Source organism: Bufo gargarizans, chromosome 1, assembly GCF_014858855.1.
Source record: "Bufo gargarizans isolate SCDJY-AF-19 chromosome 1, ASM1485885v1, whole genome shotgun sequence".
Taxonomy (NCBI): Eukaryota; Metazoa; Chordata; class Amphibia; order Anura; family Bufonidae; genus Bufo; species Bufo gargarizans.
In genome coordinates, this window is record NC_058080.1 from 479,960,166 (window position 1) to 479,982,043 (window position 21,878).

Below are 21,878 nucleotides of genomic sequence, written 5' to 3' on the forward strand. Positions count from 1 at the left end.
GTAGTGACCATGGGGGGCAGACATCTTATGGACTGAGGTTTTCCAAGATTATTCTTACTGATCCACCTATCCTCAGGATAGGTCATCAGCAGTGATGGTCGGTTCGCAGTGTTCGCCAGCGAACACACAAACGGGCTGCCATCTTTAGTAAGGTAGACTCACCTGTCCGGCGATGCACAGGTAAGCCCTTACCTGTGCCGGGAGCCAGTCTGAAATCCAATGCAGTCACCGGGAGCAGGCAGTTCCGAGAACAGCCCGATGAAGGCCCCCGGCGTCTGTTCTCGGAACTGCCTTCATCCCTGTGACTGCATTTGATTACAGACCGGCTCCCGCCACAGGTAAGGGCTTACCTGTGCATCGCCGGACAGGTGAGTCTACCTTACTAAAGATGGCAGCCCACATGTGGTCGCTGGCGAACACTGCAAACTGACCATCACTGATTATCAGTATCTGATCCGTGGGGGTCTGACACCCAGGCCCCCCGCCGATCAGCTGTGTGAGATGGCACTGGCACTAGCGCTGCGGCCTTCTTGCAGCTCACCAAGCATAGCACCGTACATTGTATAGCGGCTGTGCTTAGTATGGCGATCAGCTGCATTCACTTCTATGAGGCTCAGCTGCTCCTAGGCCGAGAGACTCCACATTCATCGGTGCCTTCGCACCCAGCTGATTGGTGGGGTCCCTGGTGTCGGACCCTCCCCATCACTTACTGATGACTAGGGGTGAGCGAATGGACTTTGGATGAAACATCTGAAGTCGATTCGCGTAAAACTTCATCCTAATACTGTACGGAGCAGGAGCTCCGTACAGTATTAGAATGTATTGGCTCTGATGAGCCGAATTTATTGCTTCGCAAAGTCTTGCGAGACTTTGCGTAATAACTTTATAAATTAATTTGTACTGTAAAAAAAAACATTTCCCGAATTCAGGTTTGGTTCGAAGTGGTACCTTGGAACCGAACCCGAGTTCGGGAAATGGCCAAAATATATTCACAGCGAAGGGGCAGGGGGTGTGGTTATCTTGACTTGAAGCAAGGCAGGGGATAAAAGAACATTTTCTGAGCCGCATCGGCCTTCTGGAAGAAAATTATCGTCGGAAACATGCTGCTGGCTACTGTCAGGTACTGCTGGCGGCTTGGGATGGTTTTTGGAGGTGACAGGTTCCCTTTAAAGGTTGTTGTTGTTTGAGATGGCCAAGGGCAGGAATGTGTGGGGGGGAGGGGGGTTGACCCATTAAATTTAACGTCTTTTGTTGTTTTCACACCTCCTTGCCTTTGGCCATTTTGATTTACTATGACATTGTCCTCTCTGGGCAGCATCTTCTCACATTCACACGACATGTTTTAAGAACAATGGTAGTCAATGGAGTTATTGACACAGCAGTTTTATTTTTTATTTATTTTTTTGATGGCCAGTGAATAATGGACAGACAGACTGGTTCTATCCTGTCTGTGTTCACTGACTGTTCCATTACAATTGAAGGGACTGTTTTGAACTTCTGTTTCTCAGAAAGGCATTGGTTAAAAAAAAAAAAAAAAAAAAAAATCCTTTTTTTTTTTCTTCTTAACGGACGTTGTGTGAACGTAGCCTTAGAATGAATTTACAAAATGACACAGTGTGATACCTTGTCGAGCCAGAGACAAAGATGTCCTCCATAGGGTTGTCACGATACCAACATTTTGATTTCAATACCATAAAAAAAAGTATTGTGATACTTGATACTGTTCAATACCACGCGGAAAAAATTAAACACCAAAAAGTGCATTCTGCATTTTATGAAACGTCCGGCCCATAATAGAACAGTCCTATCCTATTTTTTTATTATTATTTTTTTTGGGGGGGGGGGGGGGGGGGCCCCCCCACACAAGGTGACAAAAAAATGGCGAATTGCTCGGTTTTTATTTATATATATTTTTTCTGTTATGGCATTCACCGCATAGGAGATTTTTTGTTTTATTTTTATATTTTAATAGTTTGGATTTTTCGGATGTGGCGATATGTAATATATTTAATAACTATTTCCCCCCTTAGGGGCTAGAACCTGGGATCTTTTAATCCCTTGTCCTATTCACTCTAATAGAGCTCTATTAGAGTGAATAGGACTTTACACTCTTACACACAGCAGTAGGGAGATTACCATGGCAGCCAGGGCTTCAGTAGCATCCTGGCTGCCATGGTAACCAATCGGAGCCCCAGGATTACACTACTGGGGCTCCGATCACAACTACCACTGCACCACCAATAAGGAGGGGACCCTCTGGCCACTGCCACAATGACTTTAATACTGGGGGAGTACTGCGCCACCAATGATTATAATTTATAATACGGGGGGGGGGGGGCACTGTGCTACCAATGATTAGAATTTATAATACTGGGGGGGGGGGCACCAATGAAGATAACTAACCTTTTAAAACAAATATAGGGGGTGGGTGCTGGCAGCAGAATCACATACCCGGCCTTTATGACAAGGTGCTGCGAACCACAGCAATTAATTCTTTAGTTGCGGCACCTGAGGGGTTAATTGCCGGGGATCGCATCGCCTTGTCATAGAGGTTGGTTGCCAGGTATGTGATTCTGCAGCCGGCACTCGCCGCCTATATTTGCATTAAAAGGTTAGTTATCTTCATTGGTGGCGCAGTGGCCACAGCCCCTCTCTCCTCTCATTGGTGGCAGTGACCACTGTGCCACCAATGAAGATAACTAACCTGAGAGCAGCACGGGCCATGTTATGTGATACTAGGCTGCGCAGTAGCTCAGGCTAGTATTGGAAAATGGCAAATCCCGGTACAAAAGTATCAATTGAGTATTGATAATTCGATACCCGGTGCAACCCTTGTCCTCTGTCATGAGGCAGTGTGATGTTTATTTTCAGGTAAGTGCACACAGGAGCAGCCCCCAGTACAGCTTAGTTGTGGGCGCTCTACAGGTGAAACTCGAAAATTTAGAATATCGTGCAAAGTTCATTTATTTCAGGAATGCAACATAAAAGGTGGAACTAACATATGAGATAGGCTCATTCCATGCAAAGCGAGATATTTCAAGCCTTTATTTGGTATAATTTGGATGATTATGGCTTATCGCTTATGGAACCCCAAAGTCACAATCTCAGAAAATTAGAATATTGTAAAAAGGTTCAATATTCTAGGCTCAAAGTGTCCCGCTCTAGTCAGCTAATTAATCCATACCCCCTGAGCAAAGGGGACCTGAGCCTTTACATTGTCTCTCAGTCTGGTTCATTAGGGATCACAATCATGGGAAAGACTGCTGACCTGGTACTTGTGCAGAAAGCCATCACTGACACCCTCCATAAAGAGGGGAAGCCTCAAAAGGTAATTGCAAAAGAAGCACATTCAGGGTCCATTCACACGTCCGTTGTTTCTTTCCTGATCTGTTCCGTTTTTTCAGGAACAGATCAGGAAAGAAAAAACGGACGTGTGAATGGACCCTTATAGAAAGTTATGTGGAAGGGACAAGTGTGGAAGAAAAAGGTGCCCAAGACGCAGGGATGGCCACAGCCTGGAGAGGATTGTCAGGAAAGGGCCATCCAAAAGTGTTGGGGACTTTCACAAGGAGTGGACTGAGGCTGGAGTTAGGCTACTTTCACACTAGCGTTCGGAGCTCCGTCTGTGAGTTCCCTTTGAAGGCTCTCGCAAGCGGCCCTTAACGTTTACGTCCAGCCCTAATGCATTCTGAGTGGATACGGATCCGCTCAGAATGCATCATTCTGGCAGCGTTTTTTCCTCCGCTCCGCAGCGGAGGAACTGCTTGCAGCGTTCGGGTGTCCGACTGGCCGTGCAGAGGCAAACGGATCCGTCCAGACTTACAATGGAAGTCAATGGGGGTGGATCCGTTTGAAGGTGACATAATATGGTGCATTTTTCAAACGGATCCGTCCCCCATTGACTTTCAATGTAAAGTCTGAATACAAATTGTACTTAGACTTGTTTAGTAAAATATAATGCAGACAGTTCCGTTTGAACGGATACCATTGTTTGCATTATATGAGCGGATCAGTCTGTACAAATACCAGACGGATCCGCTCCGAACACAAGTGTGAAAGTAGCCTAAGTCCAGAGTCAACGCAGCCGTCTACCAGGAGATTTTGGAGCACTTCATGCTTCCTTCCACAGACGAGCTTTGAGGAGATGATGACTTCCTATTCCAGCAGGACTTGGCGCCTGCCCACACTGCCAAAGGTACCAAAACTTGGTTCAATGACCATGGGATTACTGTGCTTGATTGGCCAGCAAACTCGCCTGACTTGAACCCCATAGAGAATCTATAGTGCAGGGATGGCCAACGTGCGGCTCTCCAGCTGTTGCAGAACTACAACTCGCAGTATGCCCAGTCTGCCTACAGCAGGGCATGGTGGAAGTTGTAGTTTTACAACAGCTGGAGAGCCGTAGGTTGGCCAGCCCTGCTATAGGGCATTGCCAAGAGAAAGATGAAACATGAGACCGAACAATGCAGAAGAGCTGAAGGCTGCTATTGAAGCATCCTGGTCTTCCATAACGCCTCAGCAGTATGGCATCCATGCCACGCCGCATTGAGGGGCCCAAACCAAGTACTGAGAACATATGCATGATTATACTTTTCCGAGGTCCTACATTTTTCTATTTAACATCCTTTTTTTTTAAATTGATTTCATGTAATATTCTAATTTTATGCAATTGTGTTTCATAAGCTGTAAGCCATAATCATTCAAATTATAACAAATAAAGGCTTGAAATATCTCGCTTTGCATGTACTGAGTCTATCTCATATGTTAGTTTCACCTTTTAAGTTGCATTACTGAAATAAATGAACTTTGCACAATATTCTCATTTTTCGAGTTTCAACTGTATGTACAGGGTAAGGCGACTCCGGCATTCTTGTGGTATCTAAGAAGGCAGTCTGACTGGTTGGCTCAGAGCTGTAAATGTGGCATTGTGCTGTCAAACCGCATTCCTGGCAGGTAACAATAAATTACATTTCTAAAACCCAGACCGGCTTTACTGCTTTCATTCTTTTCATTGTATCGTCCTTTATCTCTGATTTCTTATTGCACTCCATCCGAATTACTAGTGAATGTTACTTTGACCTCCATATCTCTTATTGTCCGGGCCCACTCAAGCCCAAAAACTGCAGCCTCCACTACCCACCTAGAGGCATTTCAAGATTGTTCATGTAAGAGTTAGTGTTGGACACAATGGGGCAAATTTACTAAGCAAATGGCGCCAGTTCTGGCTCAAATTGAGCTACAAAACAAGTGTACATGGTGTGCACCAGATTTGTGCATTTTAGGCAGATTTTGTCTCTCACCAGACAACTTTGAAAAGTGTCTGGGAAAGGAAGTATGGCCAAGTGGCATCCTAAAATATGCTAGATTTATTACGGTAAGTTGTCCAAATTTGAGACCTCAATAATAAATCTGTTCCATTGTTTATTAGGGCTGTGTGTGTAGGTGTCGGTATATATATCTCTCTATCTCATGTGTATGTCGTTAAAAGATATGGCCAGTATCCACTATAACATCTCCAGTACCCCACCCCCTTAACAGTGACCTCCACAGCCCCCGCACCCCTTAACACTGACCCACCCCCACAGTGCCGTATCTCCTTAAAATGGGAATTCCACAGCAGCCACCCCCTTCACTTTGACCTTCACAGCAGCCTGCCCCTTTAACAGTGAGTTCCACAGCACCCCACCCCCTTGACAGTGACCTTTACAGCACCCCCACTTAACACTGACCATAGGTTACAATCTCCTTAACTGTGATCTCCACCATTCCTGTCCCCCTTAACAGAGACCCCCACAGCGGATTCCCCTTTAACAGTGACTCACAGTACCCCGCTGCCCCTTTAATAGTGGCCTCCACATGCCCCTGCTCCCTTAACAGTGACCTTTACAGTGCCCACTCCTTTAACATTGACCTCCACAGCGGCCTGCCCTCTTAACAGTGACCTCCACAGCGGCCTGCCCTCTTAACAGTGACCTCCACAGCGTCCACCCCTTTATTAGTGACCTCCACAGTACCCCGTCTCCTTAACAGTGATTTCCACAACACCCCGCCCCATAACAGTGGCCTCTACAGCAATCTGCCCCTTAATACTGCCCTCCATAGCGGACCGTCCCCTTAATTGTGATTTGTGACCTCCCCAACAGCCTGCCCCTAGGGTGGCCAGAGGTCCGATTTTTACCTTCATTTTTTAATCCCGGTCAGCTGCCTGGGCTCCTTTAAGAATGACGCCCCTCTGTGCACCTTACTGGCTCATTTAATCCTGACTGTCATGGGATCCCAAACAGCACCTGGGTCCATAGATAAAGAAGAACCAGTTCCAGTCAGTAGTAGTTCAGGTCTCTCGTTCACAACACAACTGTAAACCATGCCAATGGTGGCTGTCAGTGGCAGGACACGTAATGGGGCGTCATGACCCACATTTCCTTCTACAGAGCGCCTTCAAATGGTCCAGGCTGAGACAGGGGTCTGTAATGAAGGTGCCACTTGTGTCTGGATGGTAGACAACGAAACTGTGAGAGATGCTTGTGCTTGTCTGCGGATCAAATGATCCTGTCTACTGATGGTTTGTCTCGTCTGTCCGGAGCCTGTTCGCTGTGTTTGAGTGCCCTCACATAACCACTGCTTCCAACACCTTCTAACAGATGGCTCAGAGCGCCTTAGATGGTGAGCACTTCATCGAAACAACCATCCTGCTTCTCTCACTCCAGTGATGTGCGCCTCTAAGTCTGTCAAATGGGCATAATGTCTTGAGACATGTCTTGCAGTCAACTATCTCTCACCAACAGGTACACTACCCAAAAGTAGCCTCTGAGAGCCTTTTTTATAGGGCATTGGGGAAGCACTTTTACTCCCTAGTGTCTAATCGGACCACACCAATAATCATTTACTTATCTGCCTGAGACATAACTGCATACTGAGTTTGACATTTCTATCTGGGTGCATTTTTCATTTTTTTTTTTGTCAGTGTATGTAATTGAAATGGAGACCTGGAGTTGATGGTTTGGATAGTACTTTATTTAGTTGTCAGATGCATGCTATCTATTAGGACAAGCACGTATATAGGTATGGCATGCGCATACCTGAAGCTTCAGCTTCGATATCATAAAGACATGCCCTTTACATTTCTGATTACATTATACAAACATTTGAAGCTGTACACGTTTGCACCTATGTTCATATGTAGCATGTCGATTTGCACTTTTGAGAAAGTACATATAACATTACCTGTCGGCAGGTTCACACAACGGAAAATATGTATTTGACGCAGAAATCCAAGGATGACCCTTGGAGCTCTGATGCACATTTCTAGTTTGAATGGTGCAGATCTGACCACAAATTATCTCTGTCCATGGGGCTAATCCATGTGCGGACAACCATACACCTTAGCTGTTGGACAAAACCGATTTCTTGACAGAGTGCGCACGTGTTTGTCTTCGGTTAGAGCGTTATAAGCTGTTATCGGACACCTTTGGCAGCAGCTTATCTTCCACGGTAAGAAGCATCCATTCCTGGTTTTTACCATTGGGGAACTGTTGGCTGGCCTCAATACGTATGAGATAATTGGCTGTTCAGTTACTTTGGGTAAATGCCACCCAACATAGTATAGCCATAATCCATACACACAAGCACATACAAAAACAGTCAATGCAGGCACCACATGAGTGAAACAGTTGTGTAAAATGACAGTGTCTAAATCCTGTTGTATATATCCACCGTCACATTAATAGACAACAATTTATCATATATTAAAGGGGTTATCCGATTTCTAGATATTGATGACCTACTGTGGAAATAGGTCTTCAATATCTAGAAAAAGGAGAACCCCCCCTCTCTTTAAAGGGATTGTTCATCTCTGGGGTCCTTTTCTGTAGACCCACTAGTGTGGTTGAACCTACTGTGTGAGTCATACATATTGCCTAATGCCCACAACTAGGATCTGGCTCCACCACTCCCACTCGGGCATCACACATCTTGGTTTCTCCTCGTGTCAACATCTGGTTTGACATAGGTCACATGGCCACTGCAGCCAGTCATTGGCTGCAGCAGTCATGTAACACGTGTGAAACTAAATGTTGATGTGGGGAGACCCGAGACCTGCAGCGCCCGAGGAGGGGTAATGGAGACATATCCCAGGCCAGAACAGAAAAAGGTTAGTGAAACCACTGTTCACTCACAGACCCTTTTGCTTCATCATATGGCTGCACCCAGGCACTTTTCTCTATTGGGTCCATAAGTAGGAACACATATGGACAATGCACAGTGTATAGGATCTTGTTCTCACTTGGTCCCATGATGTAACCAGCTTATCTTTGGCGGATTGTCCTAGGTGTGCTTTGCCTAACACTATGTGTCCCACACCCTGTAAAGATCAAAGACACGTATGCAAGGACATATTTCAGGTGTGACGTGTTTCCAGTTTATCGATGACTAGTTTAAGTATAGAACCCCAGGGCAGTCGGGTAAAGCCTCTACCCCATGTGTATGGTAAGGCAGTATTTCTTCAGCTCACATGGGTAGGCAGCTATCCCTCTACATGGCAGGGAAATATTAGCTTTCGGCACAGTTTGGCCTATCTGTTCCTCCCAGGACATAAGGAGTCTGACAGCAGCTTGTTCCCCACTCCCCATGGAAATAAATATGTGTTTGCAGAGTCTGTCACTGAGTGTGATGGGTTACTGGCTTAAAACTGGAGAGAATGCAGACGACCATATTTTGGATCGGTGTCCGACCTATATTTTTTTGCAGATTGCATATGGACCCATTCACTTCTTTCAGTCCGCAAAAAACAGACAGCACACCAATCTGCATCCCTCTGTCCATTTAGAAAATTTTAGAACATGTCCTATTGTCCATTTTCTGGACAAGAATAGCCATTTCTATTAATGGCATAGAGAAAAATGAGGAGTGCACACAGAAGTTGTCCGTATTTTTCTGGTCCGTGGTTGGCGGACTGAAATACAGACGTAATCCTGTACATGAGGCATAGACTTAAACTAGTCAGTGTAAATTTATCACAGTGGCTGATGCCGAATGAAAAACTTCTACCACCTATAATTAGTTGGCTTACTTTAGCCCAGAGTGTTGCCAGATGCATTGAAAAATGTGTCTGAAATAGGGTTGTTTCAATACCAAAATTTTGAATCGGTTTTGATACCATAAAAAAGTATTGCAATGCGCGATACCATTCGACACCACCACAAAAAAAAAAGTTCACCGCATAGGAGGTTTTTTAAAAAAAAAATATTTTAATAGTTTGCATACTGCTGTGTGCATACACACAGCAGCAGGGACGTTACCATGGCAGCCAGGGCTTCAGTAGCGTCCTGGCTGCCATGGTAACAGATCGGAGCTGGGATTACACTGCTGGGGCTCCGATTAGAAACTGTCACTGCACCACCAATGAGAGGAGGTAAGGGGACTCTGTGCCCACTGCCACCGATGATTTTAATACTGGGGGGCGCACTGCGTCACCAATGATAATTAACGTTTAATATAAATACAGTGTGGAACCTGAGGGGTTACTTGCCGCGGACAAAGTGCCCTGTCAGAGGTCAGGTGCCGGCAATGTGTTTCTGCCGCCTGTATTTGTAATGTATTGAACGTTAGTTATCATTGGTGGCGCAGTGCGTCCTCCCCTACTCTTCGTTCCCATTGGTGGCAGCGGCACAGGGGGAGGGAGAGACTGCTTCCTTCTCGCCGTGCTGCTGAGGGAACATGGTGCACGCTGAGAGCAGCACAATCCATGTTCTCTGATACTAGGCTGTGCAGTAGCATAACCTAGTATCTATAAAATGCAAATCCGGTATCTGATACAGGGACAAAAGTATTGAAAATTCGATACCCGAAACATCCCTAGTAAAAAGTACCTGTCACTTCATGTCTGTTGTAGTAACTACGTGCACTCCCATGTAATAACAATTCTGGAACCTCTATTCTTATGACTCTATATTGTGCCATTCCTTTATTATTCTTGCTAGAAGGTATGAAAGAATTGCTAGCGATCTGCAATGATGGGTGTTACCAGTTGGGGCTGTGTCTCAGCACAGTGTTACCCTGGCAGCATTGATTGGATAGTGTGATTGTGCAGGGACCCCCCCCCCCAACTGGTAACACCCATTTGGACCTTCATTGCAAACTTCTGTTAATTTATTCATAACTTCTAATAGGAATAATAAAGGAATGGCACATTATAGAGTTATAAGAACAGATCCTCCAGGATTGGAATTACCATGGGGATGCAAGTAGTTACTAAAAACAGACTTGTCAGGCGAGGTTACAGGTCCTCTTTAACAAATGTGGGGTAAAGCATGTATGCCAGTTTCTTGGCGCCAATTTAACCAGAATTGTGGCACATTTTAATTAGTAAATCTCTCCCAATATGTCTCTTGCATGTTTTGCTGTGGGCTTCTGCTTTCTTTATATGTCTCTTGTAATGCATCCATGACTTTTTGTTAATTTCAGCTTGCGCTCCAGAGACTGTACAATAGACTGGCCACCTACGTTTCCATGCTGCCTCCTGACAGCACGTAGCTATTCTCTGTTGGTTTAGTCAAAGGCAGTTGCCTGTAAAATACCAGGATGCATTTCCTTCAGTGACTCACTTACGTACTCGCTTGTATACCTCATTTTAAGTTCTATTTGCCAAGTGACCCATTCGATTGTATTACAGTTGTCAGAGTTAGACTTTTTTTTTCTTTTTTAAAGGCATTGGCCCATTTCAGACTTTGATGGCCTACTGCTAGGGTACGCCATCAAAGTCAGATAGATGCAGTTCCTACGTCTGAAACCCGCTCATATATCTATAACAGGGTCCCTGACGTAAAGGAGAATGCACTCTCATAGAGGTGAGGACAGTGGCAGGCTGCAGCGCTCACATACGTCTGAAAAACATGATGTTATGGCTGTGGGCAACAGGGAGAATAGGAGCAGTGATGCTCAACGAGAGAGTGTTCGGGACAGTGAGTACAAGGTTTTTTTTAGATTTTTCTTATAGCTTCCATGCCAGTCATGCCAAGTTGGAGCTAATTAGCAACACTGTTGGCAGTATGTCTCCATGAGCTTTTGTTGAATCAGTCAAAATGAGATGGATAATCGTCGGAAATGATGGGGAATATCTTGTAGCCATGCTTTAGACTTGTTACTGACTAATCCAGAAGTAGGAGCTTTTCCTAGCACATGACTCTGCTTCCATCACATGGACTGTTCTTTGAGAATAAGAAATTCATCTCAAGGCTGTGCACAATAATTACTGGACGGGTGGTACTACAGTTGGGTCCACAAGTATCTGGTCAGTGGCACAGTTTTCCCAATTCAGCTCCTGTACCACCACGATAGATCTGACACACAGCCATCAATATGTTATTGAAGCGTAGACTTTTAATTCAAGGAGTTTATCAAACACAGTGCGTTAACCGTTTTAGGAATTGCAGCCATTTTCACTCGCTCAAACCGTTCAGTGGTCCAGTCCTCCCTCAGATCATGATCTTGCAACTCTGATGAGGCTTTTCAAAAGCCAGAAAACCCTTAAGGGTATGTTGACACGGCGGTATGCTGATCCAGATGTCAGGACATGGGCAAAAAAGAAGATCCAGCACTGGTAGAAATAAAATCCATGGTTATCCATAGAAATCTACCACCTCTTCTTCTGACTGGCAGAAATAGCTTACGTGTTTCAGATATACGTATCCTCATTTATAGCTGTCTGCATGTATGCCATAACAAAATCCATGTCAAAACCTTGTTGTCAATGGGAATCCTTACTGCAATTTACCGTATATGGCTGAAGATAGTCCGCAACTCGTAAGCCACACACAGATTAGTCCTTTGGAATGGTGCTAATCCGTGTGCCGACCCATGGCAGTTTAGACTGGGGGGGGGGCAGTTTTGCATTTCTGCCATGGGTTGTTCCTCATGACTGAAGCCTTATTCACAAATGTATGTTTTGGTCAGTGATTTCCATCAGTCGTTATGAGCAAAAACCAAGAGTGGAGGCTAGAAGGTATAATGGAAAGGTTTGGATCTGTTCTGTGGTTTTGGCTCACAATCACTGATGTACATCACTGATCAAACACGGGCAAAAAAACTGAGTGTTTGAACTAGACCTTATATGTATAATTGGTGTGAACATACCCTAAAGCTATATCGCCTGGAGTCTTGTCGTACTTTTGGCAGGGCTACCCATGGGAAGTCAGGAGATAGAGCTGTTGGCATACAGCTACTTAACGGGGTTGTACAGGTCTTGGCTATAGATGACCTATCTTTCAGAATGGTTAACAATATCGGATTGATAGTGGTCCTACACACCTAGCATCCCCTCCACTGATCAGCTGTTTGCTGTAGCAATCGGCATTGGAAACATAAGGCGCCGTCCATTGTGAAGTGGCCATGCGTGTGTACTGCAGCTCAGCTCCCAATCATTTGAATAGGAGCTGATCTGTAATATGTTGGCACAGCCAGTACAATGGACCGATCCTTCTGCTGGACTGCACTGCCTAACATTTAGTTATTTTCTATTGAGGCCTCAGCTTGGCTCCCAAGGAAGTCAAAATGGCTTCTGATGCAGTATGTCTACAGTGCTGGGCTTTTTACAGTATACTTGCCTGTGCGGTAAAATTACAGAAAAGGGAAGAAAGGCCTACATTCATCTGAGTAGGATCCTGGAAACGAAATGTGAATTTGCTGAAAGCTGCTGTCATCACAATGTGAATAACATCTCGATCTCCTCCTGAGTGATCTCCTAGAACCAGACCAACAACCTGTTCTTGTCAGTTCAGTGTTTTTTTTGCCTTTTATGATACGATCGTGTATGTGGTTGATGAACTGGTTTCACTTTCCCTGCAGGTTTGAGCAGCCGTACTTCAGATTATGGGATTGGGGAGTGGTCGCAGGGCAATGAAGTCTCCTCCGCTTCTGATCGCTGTGCTCCTAGCGTGCGTGTTTGTCCTGGGAATAAACTACTGGATTACGAGCACGCGATGTGTGGAATTACAGGTAGGATGCTTTCTCGTTTTTGGATATACATTTTTTATTTTATTTATCTTTTTCTGTGCAAACTATAGTCCCTTTGTCTGTCATCTGGCCTTGGCAAATGCATATTGCATGCAATAAACACAAGATATCCTGTTCTGTAGAGCCGCTCGCTTCTGCTGCCAGCAGATGATGTGGCATCTGTGCTATTCGTGCAGCTTTCTGGATTTCCGTCTCAGTAGCTACAAGCAAACACTGGACATTGTACATGGAGAGCTCTACTTACAGCAACAGACTGACTAAGCAGACAGCTTACTTGTTCAGCATCACATTACAGCTATGTGCCCTTATTAGTGTATATAGCTCTCATAAGATTGCATGCAAAGGATACAGATGGAGCAAGCAACCTGCTGTCAGCAGAACTAAGTCGAGCAAATGGCGACAAACCGATTTCACAAAGTTTCAAAATTAAATACCAGGAACATCTCTTTTAAAGGGTTGTGCAGTGGGTTAATATTGATGCGTTTTAAAAACGTCACTTTATTAAAGATGCATTAAAACGGATGTAGTAAATGAGAGAGATTAGGGTTGTCACAGGGCGTTAGTCGATCCCCTCTGCGCACCAAAGAGACTGTAGGCACATTTATCAAATCTGGTGTATAGGAAAACTGGCTTAGTTCCCAGTTTTTCTATACACCAGTTTTGATAAATCTCCCCCCTATTACTTCCACTGTGAGTAGTTGACAGCTGGTGTGCTACCCTGAAAAGGGTGCCTTAGGGCTGTTTCACACGAGCGGATGCCGAGCGTGACATCCGCTCCGTGAAGGACAGCCAAGACCCAATGCAGACTGCAGAGGCATGGAGCATTAACATGACTGATAATGCTCCGTGCCTCTCTGTGACCTCTTTACTACGAAATCACAGTGAGATAAAGTTGTCACTGTGATTTCGTAGTAAAGAGATCATAATCACAGTGACAACTTTATCTCACTGTGATTTCGTAGTAAAGAGGTCACAGAGAGGCACGGAGCATTATCAGTCATGTTACTGCTCCGTGCTTCTGCAGTCTGCATCGGGTCTTGGCTGTCATTCACGGAGCAGATGTCACGCACGGCATCCGCTCGTGTGAAACAGCCCTTAAGGTTGCAAGTAGGGATAAGTGGACTTCAAGTTCGGCGTACAAGGTTCGGATTATCTAAGAATTCCGTTGTGGATTCTGCTACCATGGACTATACGTTATGGTCCGTGGTAGTGGAATAAATAACGTAACTCTTAGATAACCAGAACCTTGTACACCGAACTTGAAACCACATTCGTTCAACACTAGTTGCAAGTTAATCCTTAACGGTGCCACGGCATCAAACTGGTCTCATGGCTGAAGTTTCCTGCGCAGTTCACTACATCAAGCAGCGCATGAGGTAGAGAACCAGCGTGCAGAGCCCAGGCCTTCCCTAGTCTCTCCCATTTACTACAGCGGGGGTATAATCCCTGAAGGGATTTTAGAATGGTATTAACATCTCAGACATATCCATTGCCCCCTTCTACAGAAAGGTATGGGTCCCCGAGGTGTAGATATGCCATGAATGTGCGATGGGAATACCCCTTTAATTATCAGTAACTATATCCATTTTACAACCGGGTTTTGTGGGAAGTGGCTGCTTTGTACATGGGGTAGAACACACATTTGTGGCATTTTTACATTTTTCTGGACAAAAACTATTCATGACATTGGGACTCTCTTACAAAGGGTAATTTTTTTATATATCTTTCCTTTACCTCTGACGTGCACCATCAGATTTTCATCTTCCTTCTGCAGAAAAACCTTGAGGCCTATGATTCCAGTCTGAAAATGGCTATAAGGGCAGGATCATTCTACCAGTATGGATCTAAATAATGTATCAAACTGGTGTATAGTAGAACTGGCTTAGTTGCCCAATGCAACCAATCAGATTTCAACTTTTATTTTTCACAGCTCCTTTGGGAAACAAAAGGTGGAATCTAATTGGTTGCTGTGGGCAACTAAGCCAGTCACAGGGTTTATACAAATGACTCCTCTGTTTTAAAATAGATGCCACGGATTGCAGTCAAATGCACTTTGCTGATGTTGATATATGCACATTTAAAGGGTTCTGTTTTTTGAAGCTGTGATCCTGTAATAGATCTGAAAAAGTAGAATGTAGATTACAAAAGGATTTTATGACCATGCAATCCCAAAGATGCTTCTATATTTCTTCCCATGTACACCTCGGCAACGGAAGATGTGCTATGAGCTTGACACCATTCCTGGCCACAGATTGTGATTTTTTTTTTTTATTTATTTATAAAAAGTGATGTATTTATGCGCCATGATTTTATAATCTTAGAGCCGAGTGATGGAGTTGGAGAACCGGATTCGCCGGGCAGCAGCAGAGAGAGGGGCAGTTGAGATGAAAAAGAATGCATTTGAAGACATGCTGTCGAAGCAGAAGAAGCAAATTGACACTATCCAGTCCTTGCACAGCTCCCAGATGCTGAATATGCAGCAGATATGTAAAAGTGAGACGGTAAGAAGGTTTCCTCCAATCTTGGCTGTACTATCCTTCCCTGGCTACACTCACATTATGTGACCCGTACTCAGATGTGTTATTTCTCAGTATTTGCTTTACTGATTATTGTTCTGTTCTCAAATAAATGTGAGCTAAATGCGTGACAGACTGGTACAAAGGGAGAGTGGACCCTGCCCACAAGGGCTCACAATCTAAAAAGGAAGCCGGGTATTGTACAGTAGTGACCAAAAGTTTTGAGAATGACACAAATAATAGTTTTCACAAAGTTTGCTGCTAAACTGCTTTTAGATCTTTGTTTCAGTTGTTTCTGTCATGTAGTGAAATATAATCACACGCACTTCATACGTTTTGAAGGCTTTTATCGACAATTACATGACATTTATGCAAAGAGTCGGTATTTGCAGTGTTGGCCCTTCTTTTTCAGGACCTCTGCAATTCGACTGGGCATGCTCTCAATCAACTTCTGGGCCAATTCCTGACTCATAGCAACCCAGTCTTTCATAATCACTTCTTGGCGTTTGTCAGAATTAGTGGGTTTTTGTTTGTCAAACCGGCCTCTTGAGGATTGACCCCAAGTTCTCAATAGGATTAGGATCTGGGGAGTTTCCAGGCCATGGACCCAAAAAGTCAATGTTTTGGTCCCCGAGCCACTTAGTTATCACTTTTGCCTTATGGCACGGTGCTCCATCTGGCTGGAAAATGCATTGTTCTTCACCAAACTGTTGTTGGATTGTTGGAAGAAGTTGCTGTTGGAGGGTGTTTTGGTAGCATTCTTTATTCATGGCTGTGTTTTTGAGCAAAATTGTGAGTGAGCCTACTCCCTTGGATGAGAAGCAACCCCACACATGAATGGTCTCAGGATGCTTTACTGTTGGCATGACACAGGACTGATGGTAGCGCTCCCCTTTTCTTCTCTGGACAAGCCTTTTTCCTGATGCCCCAAACAATCGGAAAGAGGCTTCATCGGAGAATATGACTTTGCCCTAGTCCTCAGCAGTCCATTCACCATATTTTCTGCAGAAGATCAATCTGTCCCTGATGTTTTTTTGGGAGAGAAGTGGCTTCTTTGCTGCCCTTCTTGACACCAGGCCATCATCCAAAAGTCTTCGCCTCACTGTGCGTGCAGATGCGCTCACACCTGCCTGCTGCCATTCCTGAGTAAGCTCTGCACTGGTGGCACTCCGATCCGGCAGCTGAATCCTCTTTAGGAGACTATCCTGGCGCTTGCTGGTCTTTGACGCCCTGACGCCTTCTTAACAAGAATTGAACCTCTTTCCTTGAAGTTCTTGATGATCCTTGTGCTCGTCAACATTCTCACCTGAGTTAACAAGAAGAAAACTGAAATCATCTCAGCAGGTCCTTTAATGACAGCAGTGAAATGCAGTGGAAAGTTTTTTTTTTGGGATTAAGTTAATTTTTATGGCAAAGAAAGACTATGCAATTCATCTGATCACTCTTCATAACATTCTGGAGTATATACAAATTGCTATTATAAAAACTTAAGCAGCAACTTTTCTAATTTCTAATATTTATGTAATTCTCTAAACTTTTGGCCACGACTGTAGATTGTACGCTTTATGAAGAGGTGGGTTTTCATAAATGTAAAAAGATTGCATGCAGTGGCTTTTGTCCGGCCGAAACCCAGTGAACTGCAGTATCCGGCAAACTCACGGACTGTTTGCTGCCTACCGGATCAGTTAAACTAAGGTGTGAGCCTACTCTTTACAAGGAGCGAAGGGGGGTGTTACGGTTTCCAGTATTTTCTATATTGATGGCCTGTGCTGAGAATAGGCCATCAGTATCTGATCGTTGGGGGTACGACACCCCCCCCGGCAATCAGCTACACTAAAGTAGCTTTGGTGGCAGAAGTAAACCGCTCCGTCTATTGTGTAGTGCAGGGATGCTCAACCTGCAGACCTCCAGCTGTTGTAAAACTACAACTCCCACCATGCCCTGCTGATGGCTGTAGGCTGTTCCGGCATGCTGGGAGTTGTAGTTTTGCAACAGCTGGACGGCCACAGGTTGAGCATGCCTGGTGTAGTGGATGGCGCTGGTCCGCTACACAATAGACGCAGCTATTTACTTCTAGCACAGAAGCTACTTCAGAACAGCTAATGTGCGGGCTTCATCAGGGGGTGCCGGCAGTGTATACTCAGACTGCATATACTCCGTGTATGATTCCTCAGGTGACGCCATATAGCTTTTCTGGTGCATGCATGTTATTGAACAGGTTGTAGATGGAGATTCATACAGTAGATATTACTGCAACTCCACTAATGGCTTTAGATTTAAAATGGGATGTCATAGAGGCTCCTGTAGGTGTAATATGTACATTGTTTATGGTATTATCTGTATGTACAGTGGGTTTATGGAAGCTGCAATGAATGGAAGCCAGGTAGCACAGTGGCTCAGTTGTTAGCACTTGTACCTTGCAGCGCTGGGGTCCTAGATACAAATCCGACCAAGGACAACATCTGCATGGAATTTGTATGTTCTCCCCGTGTCTGTGTGGGTTTTCTTCCACACTCCAAAGACATACTGATGGGAAACTTTAGATTGTCAGCTCGATTGGGGACATTATGACACTTAATCCGCAGTGCTTTACAGACATATGTCAGTGTTATATAAGTGCGTAAAATAAATAATTGACGGAGAAATGTCATAGATTATTACAGACTTCAGGATGTTAGGGAAGACAGCCCTCTCTATGTCAACAAGTTCTAAGGTCAATCTAGGAGTGTCTTATTTTTTTTCTCTGCTGTGTATTGTCTCTTTATACGCCGCTCCTCCATAAATCCTGTGTAGACTTTTTATTATCCGTCTCGTAAAGAACCGAGGTTGGACTTTAGACTTTACCTCTCTGTAAATGCACTTTTTCAGGATGCTATTCAGTTGCATCTGCAGAGTTATTTTATAGTTTACAGTTTTATTGCTGGTGACAATGACCAGGAAAAAAAAACTTACTGTTTGCACGTTGATATAATCTGCAAAATGGTGACTTTATGTTGTACGTACCTTGTACATGTGCTGATTTATTCACAATTTCTTTAAATCACTGCAGGGAAATACTTTTAGTGGGGGCAAGGGTGAGTTACTGTCAGCAATGTATAGCTTAAAGGGGTTGTCCTGCTTGAAAACCCCTCCTAAATTTGGGCAGTACTGCATTGTAACAAAGCAATGAACTACAATCGCCTGCTCCCTGCCAGTTCGCACCAGCCCTGAGGGTGGAGGCACACAGCGCAGTTATGATGCAGTTAAAAACTTGGTGCATAGAGTTTAAACAGTTTAGCACCTAAATAAACACTTGTGTTCTGCATGGAAGAGATCTAAAGGCCAGTTTACACAACTGATTTTGAAAAACACACTTAAAAAAAAAAATCAGCGTGGAATCTGCACCAAAAGACTCAGTCTCAACTGTCATATTTTCATTAAAAAACAATTTTAGTATATGTTACTGCTGCTGTAGCATTATGCATAAAGCAATCTTTTTAGTTTCTTCACTTACCACAGTTTTTCTTGAGTTTTCCCCTTAGTTACGGCTGTTTTGAATCCTACATTATGAGGATCTTCTTAAAGAGGACCTTTCACTAGAATAAAACCTCTAAACTAACCATACAGACATGGAGAGCGGTGCCCAGGGATCTCCCTGCACTTACTGGTATACCTGGGTGCCGCTCCGTTCTCCCGGTATAGCCTCCGGTATCTTCATAGTTAGTTAGGCTCCAACCCAGGGGAACCTGCCGGCGTCTCATTCTCCCATGCTGTAGCGCTGGCCAATCGCAGCGCTCAGCTCATAGCCTGAGAGAAAAAAAAGCCTTTCAGGCTATGAGCTGAGTAAAACAGTAAGTGCAGGGAGATCTCTGGGTGCCGCTCTACATGTCTGTATAGTTAGTTTAGAAGTTGTATTCTAGTGAAAGGTCCTCTTTAAGATGGCTCCTGTGCCAGTTCTCTGAGGCAAATACTGATTTCCCTGAGGTCGCATACAAACTTGCTGTAGCCAGCAGCTCCCTGCCAGCCAATCAGATTGGATTACTGAGACACGCCTCCTCACTCTGAAGCCTAATGCAGGCATGCAGTGTGAAGGACCGCCCCTCTGTCTTCCTAGCCGGAGACAGATGAGCCCTAGTAACGGAGCAGTGGAAAGGGACAGGAGACATTAATGAAAGCTGTAATTACAGATCTTTTGGCAATCTTTGACAGACTAACTCAGGTATACATGCCTAGCTCAAATTAAATTTTAAAAAATGACAGTTACCCTTTAACTGTGTTGTGAATGCATGTTCATCCCGCGAGGGTCTGATTTCTGCTCCTTCAGATCGGTGTCACATGTGCCGCTGTGGCCAATTGCTGGTCTCAGCAGTGATGTGTCTCCAATCGACACATCACTGACGGGGGCAGGAAGGAGGAGAGGATAGGTTTGTTCAGGAGCAGCACACAAACTGCTTATGAAGAGCGAAAATGGTGGCCACGCAGCAGCTGGGCAGGGGATCGCGGATCCAACGCGGTCCAAGGGCATGTGGAGAAAAATGTGAAGGCCACAGCAGCGTCTCACCAATAATCTTCTTTATTAGAACAACACCTCACAGCAAGGCATAAAAGATCTTTTGCAGCAACGTTTCGGCTAGAGATAGCCTTTGTCAAGCATGTTTACAATTAAAATCACAGCCTATAAATCACACCTGATAAGACCGCCCACACCGCTGAGCAACCAATAGAGATTAGTATGTGTATAACACACCTGTATAATCGACCCAAGAGTACTGACATAATGAGACATACTAATCAGCTGTAACAAATAGCAATCGTACCTGTGAGGGGCCACCATACACAGACATCCTCCGTCAATCCAGCGTCCCATACTCAGCACTGCGCATGTCCGCATACGTCATCGCATCCGTCACCTCAAGGCGACATGCGCATGACGTATCCAAATGAATCCAGATGCACAGTCTGCGCCGATCAACTTGCGTCATCAGGCGGCGGCCGACAGACGTCACAAGGCCACTCCCACCTGGCGATCCAGGCTGACATGTGCATGAGGATTCAATGACGTTACCAATAGAGGGCGCTCGCACAACTGTCAGACTTAAACAGTGCGCAGAGCACTTTCTAGATTAAACCCATAACTAGGTATTGTAAGAGTGTTGCGTAAATTATTAGCGCAAGGAAAGAATGAGGCAAAAGTCTGTGAAAAAATATGGGCGCCACACAGGTACAAGTGCAGCATGTATACTACAATAAAATCATTGTATATTGACAATAAATATCATCCTCATTGGGCTCAAAATTATCATTGACAGACTGTTCACCATATCAAAATATTTAGAACAGAGAGCTCTATTATAAATTGTGCGGTGCTACACAGCAGTGTGATTAGGGCATATAATATAAAAACATAGCAAAATACTATAACAGAAGAGAAATATATGAGAACAGCCACATTGAAAATTCGATTAAATCCAGATTTAGCTGATACCAGCCACATTAAACTCTAGATTTAAACCAAATGGCTGTAAAGATTTCAATGTGTAGATCCATTTGAGCTCCTTCTTCCTTAATATTGCGTCCTTGTCACCCCCTCTCCGTAACGGACCCACGCTGTCAATAACTCTAAAGCGAAGTTGGTTAACAGAAGGAGTGCGGATGGGATCCTCGGCACTGGAAAGTAATGGCAGGGAGCAGGTGATTTTATTTTATTTTGCAACTGTCCAGTACTGCCCAAATTATAAAGGGAACCTGTCACATTGAATATGGTGTTTGAGCTGAAGGCAGCATATTATAGAGCAGGGGGAGCTGAGAAAATGGATCTATAGTTTTATGGGGGGAAAATTCTGTATAACTTGCCATTTATATATTCAAATTTCTGGTGATTCTGGACTTTAAAGTTAAGGAGACGGTCCTATCAGTGATTGACAGACTGCCCTCTATGACTGTTAATACACAGATAGCTGTCAATCACTGATAGGACCGCCTCCTGGACTTCAAAGTCCAGAATGAGCAGGAATGTAAATGAATGAAATACAAGAGTTATACATAATTTTTTTTCCTCCATACAACTATATATCAATCTGCTCTGCTCCTCCTGCTCTAACATGTTGCCTGCAGATTACTTTACATTTTCATGGTGACAGGTTCCCTTTAAAATGGGCTGTAATGCTGGGAAAACCCCTTTTATATTCAGAAGTCATCTAAAGAAACCCTAAATAAGATTTATACTTTGTAGACCAAAACCAAATAAGGTTCGCTTTGTAAAAGCTGACTGAGCGTGTATGTCTGTTTCCACCTGGGCAAGGCATACCCGACTGTTCATGTTGGGCAGAAGCCACACTCATGAGATTGCCAATGAACCCTACAGATTCTGCTATA

The 21,878-nt window shown here is 44.4% G+C and overlaps 1 protein-coding gene across 1 annotated transcript in view; it reads left to right on the forward strand.

Moving 5' to 3' along the window:
* Window positions 1-21,878, forward strand: part of GOLM1 (golgi membrane protein 1) — a 49,215-nt gene that overhangs the window by 833 nt on the left and 26,504 nt on the right. Inside the window, exons 2-3 of the mRNA XM_044287668.1 lie at window positions 12,841-12,990; window positions 15,330-15,509. Coding sequence (XP_044143603.1) covers window positions 12,865-12,990; window positions 15,330-15,509 — 306 coding nt within the window. The 5' untranslated portion in view covers window positions 12,841-12,864. The remainder of the gene's footprint in view (window positions 1-12,840; window positions 12,991-15,329; window positions 15,510-21,878) is intronic.